Source organism: Myotis brandtii, unplaced genomic scaffold (genome assembly GCF_000412655.1).
Source record: "Myotis brandtii unplaced genomic scaffold, ASM41265v1 scaffold443, whole genome shotgun sequence".
NCBI lineage: Eukaryota > Metazoa > Chordata > Mammalia > Chiroptera > Vespertilionidae > Myotis > Myotis brandtii.
In genome coordinates this window covers 208,827-215,644 of record NW_005366952.1, presented here as the reverse complement: position 1 = coordinate 215,644, position 6,818 = coordinate 208,827, and the positions used below count along the sequence as shown (strand labels likewise).

Genomic DNA, 6,818 nt, shown 5'->3' with positions numbered 1-6,818 from the left:
AACCTAAACTTTTTATATTCTCTAGGTTAGAAAAAAAAAAAAGCAGTATTTTTTTAAATACTCTAATGCAACAACTTTATCATAATTTAATAAGTGCAACATGTTGGAGAAGAGACTCTCATTAATGACTGTTTACACTAGTGTTAAGTGTCTCGGGGTGGCTGGATTTTCCACATACATAGTTGAAATTTAAAAAAATTAATAAAAGACTAAACATATGGAATTTTCTTAGTAAAATATAAGCAAGCTTCTTTTTGTCTTAGAGGTACCTGCAAAATGTGACTTCCCAAATGTGCTTCAAATACTTCAATGGCCAGTGCACTGGGGCTTCTCCTTCGTTGTGCACCTATAACTTAGAGAAAAAAAAAGGAAAGAAAAAAAGAAAAGAAAAAGGGGAAAAAAAGAAACAGAGAGGAAGAAAAGAAAGAAAATAATTAAGTTGGAGCTCAGATTCATACCTTCAACTTAATTTTCTTTAATTACGTCACTAGTTACTATAACAATGACATCTCAGAGAAACACAGCCCAGTGTTAACTTGGCCCGGAGTTGCCTGAGCATAAGCAGAACCAAGGTTGAATTTCCAAGTCAGATAACAACAAACCACACCCAGACTTTTTTTTAAAAAAATTACCTTGGACTGTTTTCCCTATATTGAAGCAAAAACATGAATGCTCACATTCCATTAAGATAATTTAGTACTTTTTTTCTTAAAATTTAGGTATTTTTGAAGTACACACATACTGCCCCCCCCCAATAAAACCTAAACTTTTTATATTCTCTAGGCTAGAAAAAAAAATAAGTAGGATATTTTTAAATGCTCTAATGCAACAACTTTATCATAATTTAATAAGCGCAACATGTTGGAGAAGAGACTCTCATTAATGACTATTTACACTAGTGTTAAGTGTCTCGGGGTGGCTGGATTTTTCTGTTTACTGCACATTCGCATGTAACTATTCCTACACGATCTTGGAGAAGCACAGGTGGCCTTGCACTCAGCATGTGTCACACCAGCACAGGGACTGTGCTCTCGTGGGAATACTCCTGTTCTCCACTCACATGGTCAGTCCTACTCTTCCTGGCGTGCCCCACATGTGTTGCCCACAGGCACCTGCACTCAAAGAGCCCCCTATCCTTAACAAAAGTGAGCTTGCTGCCAGGGATCTGTGGGATCCACAATTGAGGGTTTTCTCTGTACATAATTTTTTGTATGGGCACACAATTTGATTTTAAGTCTGTTCTGGGTATCCTTATCTACACTAATAAAATATAAAGATGCAAATTAACCGTACTTTCGCAACGCTCATCAGCCAATCAGGAGTGCGTATGCAAATTAACCCAACAAAGATGACAGGTTAATTTGCATGCGCAGGTGCCCAGCTGCTGGGGGCTGGGGGCGTTAAGCACCGCCCCCGCTGCTCTGGGCCTCTGGGCAGTGTGGGAAGGTGGAAAGGCGGCTCCGGTCAGAGCAAAGGCGGTGCCGGCAGCCAGGGGAAGGAAGGCCCATTCTTGCACGAATCTTCGTGCATCAGGCGCCTCTAGTCTTTTATGATTTTTTAAGCATAAAAATCTTTGTGGTTTACAGTAATTTATGAAAAAAATTCTGATCTTCTTATTTCCAACAAGTAAATTCCCCATGTCTTCCCTCTTTTCTTGAAAATTTTACTACAAACCTCTGCTCCCTCAAACTTAGAAGCTATAAATTGAAAATACAACCCCCCCCCCCCCACACACACACACTTTCTTCTAAAACCCACTTCCAGCTTTTTACCAAAAATTTTCAGCAAAATGCTCCTGGGATAATTGTGCTTCGTTTCAGTTACTAAGTCAGTCAGTTGCATCCATAGCTTAGTAGGAATTATAATATAAATGTTCTTGTGATTATTGTGCTGTGCAAAAGCAGGCAGTTTACCCCTGCAAGTGTGAGTCAGTGTCTGAAAGACACTTTGAAAACTGCATGAGTGTTTAAGTATCAGTATTACTGGCAAGAAGAAGTAAAAGAGGCATTTTGTTTCAATGGCAAAATTTATAAAATATAATTGAAGAGTGATTATTATCTGAGAATATTCCAGCTGGCAGGGATCTTAGAGATCTCTATTTCGACTTCCTCATTTGCTTCAGGAAAACACACAACTAATCGTCTTAAAACAGAAAGATCAGGTTCCTACCCTAAGGTTAATTTTTATTAGTATAGACACAAGACACAAGATTTTTAAAATTTAAATATTCAGATATACTTAATACATTACTTCTGTGCATGTGTGTGTGTGTTTCTGATTAATTTCCTATTCTAACACACACATTACTCCCTTCAAAACTCCTTTGGCATCTTTGATAATGCAGCTGTCTTGCTGAATACTGTTTTCAGTTTCTAGAGTGTTAATTGCACATTATGGTAGCTTGGTGTGAATGATCCCACATGAATAAAATCTGCAGTCTTTTCTTTTTTTAAAGATTTTGGGGGGAGGGAATAACAGGGAGAGGGGGAGTTGAAAAACTTCAAAAGTGTCCACTCTGTTTTTGAGGCAGTAATTGGAATCCAAAAAGCTCCATATTAATAGTTCATAATTTAGGAGCATTTCAGGACTTCCAATTACAAAATTCAAAATAAACCATTGCACCTCACAAAAGGAAATGGACTGATTTTAGAGACAGACTTTTCTACAAAGAACTGGATTAAGAGGCAGCTAGGAGAGCAACAGTCACAACCTATAGAAGACGCTAACACATCACAGGCAGCGTACAGAGTGTGCAAATTTCCTAGTAGCCCAAGAGGCATGTCCCAGTAGTGACAGAGGGCAGCTGCGCTCACTTCCGAAGGACAGCTGACCTCAGTGCTGCTGCAGTGGGTATGCACACCCTCCACTAATGGCCTTTCTTTTCCTTCCTTTTCCCCACGTAGGACTCAGGCTGTTCTGTAAGTAAATGCTGCAAATGCATAAATATTTAGGGATTTTATTTAAGAAAATGTAGTCAACCTGGGGATCCCAAATGTCTTCCTCAGGTCTTACATCCATGAGTCCTACCTGCACAGTTATTCCTCTTTGTTTTTCAAATCCTCTAGAAATCTGAGTGTGCATCCCAGTACATGCCAGCTTGATACACAGGTATCTTATAAATGGTTTCATGCTATTCTAGTCAATGGCATTTTTATGGCACTGGAATTTCTCGTGATTTATATGTTTTGCACTTATGCAGGTGATGTGGGGCTGTAATGACAGCTCCTAATTTTACAACCAACATAAATATGTTAAACAGGAGCCCATTATGTCCCTGGTAGAAGACCAGATCTGACTCCAGCATTATTGGTAACTGACTAGACATTAAAAATGTACTTCTTATCTTGTACTTTTTATCCTATCGCATTTGGCTTTTTGAGATCAAGACAATAATCTGACAACTCAGAAAGGGCGAAAATAAAGCTATTTTGTTTCCCCAAGTTACCATCATTGTGGCTCTATAGTACCATTAACGGATAAACAAAACTAAAGAGGCATCTTCCTTAGTAGGTCCGTCATCCTCAGAAAATGAACACATGGCCTATGACGCTCTCTCAGGTCCTTGGGTTCTGGAAGTTCAGTTACTGACACCATTTGCTAGTCCAAACAGAATGCGCATTTATGCCTGCTGAATAGGTCACTGTTCCCTCTGACCGAATGATACATTTCATTTATTTGTTTGTCCAATTAAAATAATACTACTTTTTGAAATGTAAAGGGCACTAACTAAATTAACCAAAAAGAACATACACAGGGCATTGCTAAGTAAATGGAATATGTAACCGCCTGTCTGTGAAGATTATGTCTCTACCTACTGATAGTGAGCTGTGAGAGTTTCAGAAGTTGAACAGCTTGTACAAACTATTAAAAGAAAAAAAACAATCAAACTATAGTCATATAGTAATTCAACTTCAAACTCAATTCAGCATTTACTGAGTACCTAGTTGATATTTAAAATTGCTACTTGCCATTATTTATTATAAAACAAAACAAAACAAAAATAGCCCAAAAGAAAATTTTAAGCCATGTAAAAGTAACCTGGACCCAGCATATCATTATCAACAAATACCACAATATTATTTCACGTTTTGCGATGGTTAAAAAGAAAACACCTAGATGTTTAGAATATTTTAAATAGAAGAGATATATAAAAGGAAGGATTCTTAAAAATCAACTAAAGAAACGCAGCTGTCTCAGAAATCTCAAATGATCTGATGAATCATTAGGGCAGTGCCTTGGCCTTTCTCCCACAGAAAAAGTGGAAGCCACAGAAGGAAACCACACCTAAACATGTATGTGAAAAATTAGTTTTGTCCCTCAACAATGTTGGCCACAATCTAGACTCTTCCGCATAGTTAGGACTGGACTCATCTGCATAGTTAGGACTGAACTCTTCTGCATAGCCTTGTGAGGCAGTCTTTGAGAATTAATTCAGGGCAGTGAAAGACAACCCCCCTTTTGGGAAACAGACCCCACCCCCCCAGTCATACTCCTAACCAGTGCTGTCACCTTTGGGGAGGCACAAAAGCCAGGAAGGCTGAGGATTAGCGCTCAGTGGGAGTTTGACCTATTCAGCCAAAAGGTCAGCTTGCCACGGAAGAACCCATTACAAAACAGAAACAGGACAGCTCAGTGGACACACATAAATAATGAAAGGGGGAAAAGTCAGGAGCCCTGCTTGACTTGAGTCTTGTGCTGCCCTTTTCCTTCATAGCCCTCCCCACCCCCATTTCCAGAGAGCGGAGCTGCCCCAGCTCCTCACCAACACACTCCCCAAGGGCAGGGAGAGAGAAAGGCGCCTTGTGCTGCCCTTTTCCTTCATAGCCCTCCCCACCCCTATTTCCAGAGGGCGGAGCTGCCCCAGCTCCTCACCAACACAGCTCCCCAAGGGCAGGGAGAGAGAAAGGCGTTGTCATTTAAGGGACCTCTTGAAACAGATATTTAAAAGGGAAGCTGAGCATGATATTGTGAGGATTTCTAATGGATTATTTTATTAGGAAAAGTAGCTATTGGCAGATAGGGAAGACTGTTTTAGAGTTTTAGAGACTTTTTATTGTCCAGTCCCCCTCCATGGGGAACAACAACATGTCAGCATAGGCAAAAGTAGCCGTAAAGGTCTGCAGGTAGTATTTCAAGTGTATCCACCAGTAAAGAGGCGAGCTTCAGCCAGGATGGCTACCCTCCCAGTCTGTCAGCTGGGGAAAGGCTCTGTTCCCTCAGGAAGCTTGTGGAAGGGGGCATGCTTAACAGAATCGCAGCCATCACTCCCTGGGTTTCAGCATTGGGCTAAGCAAAGTCAGGGGCTGGGAAGGAGTGGAGAATAGAATGCTTAATGAGTCTTTTCCGAAGAAAAGAAAGGTATTTCAATTAGCCTCCCTCACTGTTGGGCAAAGGAAGCTGGCGGGGGTGGGGGGGTTCCCCAGGAACCTTAGAAGTTTATGAAGTATGTATATATGTATGTATGTATGTATGTATGTATGTATGTGGGGGGTCCCTATAAAATAAAAGTTATATTTTCATTTCTTTCATTGACCATGGGACCAAATCTCCATTCTGAAACTTGTCCTCACAGCTCTGCTTATTGCCCCCAGTCACCTTTGCATCCTTTCAACCCTAAACTTCCCTGTTTGTGCACACCTTAGACCCTGCAGACACCGCAGGCTGGGATGGAGATGAGACGCTGAAAAGCAAGTGCCAGGTACCAGCTTACCCACCACAGCAGCACCATCACTGCAACTCTGCTGGTGCCAGCACAACCTGTGGTCTCCACTCAATGCATCACGGAAATATATGAAAACAAATAATTGCCTTTTCAATGTACTTTTGGCAGGACTAGATTTTACCACTTAAAATGGAGGGTAAATGATGACCAGAGAAGAGACATAGGGACAAGCATTGTTCATCAAGCATTTGAATCCCTGATGACCAATAAATACAAAAAGGAAAAACCTCCTGTGTTCCACAGGAGTACAATTCAGATTTATTTTAAAATGTATATTTAGTAGATTTTTTTAAAATCAAAAAATACATCTTCATAATTCATATTCCAGAACCCTTTGATACAGTGTATTACCAATTTAGACAGAAAGGTATTTAATCCAATAAAATAATTGAAACTCTCAGAAGTCTTTTGCTGATTCAAAAATTCTTCGATGCAACACATATTTAAATTTCTCCCACAATCTAAGTATGGATTGAATACATTAGGGAAAAGCATTAGGGATGGTATGACTGTGAAAGTATTAATACTTATAAATGAATTGCTGAATTTGGGGAAAAGAAACCATGTCTGCTTTTCTCCTATGGCTTCAACCAGTAAGAACTAAGAGGAGGACATACAACATTCAATAGATGTGTTTAGTCAAGGGCATGTTTATCAAGCTCTCAGCTTCCGAAGAACTAAATCATATTCATATGGCTTCTGAAAACTTTTTTATAATTTCCTACATGAAAATGAGACTTGTCTAAAAGAGAAATAGCACCCAAACATTACTGTAATCGCCTTGACAACGTTTTTGTGTATATGGTGGGCAACACATTACAGGGACTTCTTTTTAGAACAAAGTTTCCATCTTAAGGACTCAATTGCTATAGAAGAAAAGGAGTGTCTCGCTATCGGAGCAGATATTTCTTCATCTGTAGCTGGGAAAAGAGGAAGAGATCCTCCCTGGGACAATCTGGTAGTTACTACAGAAACTATAATATGTCCCTTTGATGGACAACATATAGGAAGATTAACACCTTCTTCATGACAGAACCCAAACTTCCCCTGACAATGAGGTTCCTAAGGCAACGGGCTGAGCTGTTGTTTGGAGATA

The 6,818-nt window shown here is 39.9% G+C and overlaps 1 protein-coding gene across 1 annotated transcript in view; it reads right to left on the bottom strand.

Moving 5' to 3' along the window:
- Nucleotides 1–6,818, bottom strand: part of NPAS3 (neuronal PAS domain protein 3) — a gene marked incomplete at its 5' end in the record, with an annotated part of 646,962 nt that overhangs the window by 475,943 nt on the left and 164,201 nt on the right. Inside the window, one exon of the mRNA XM_014546418.1 lies at nucleotides 270–352. Coding sequence (XP_014401904.1) covers nucleotides 270–352 — 83 coding nt within the window. The remainder of the gene's footprint in view (nucleotides 1–269; nucleotides 353–6,818) is intronic.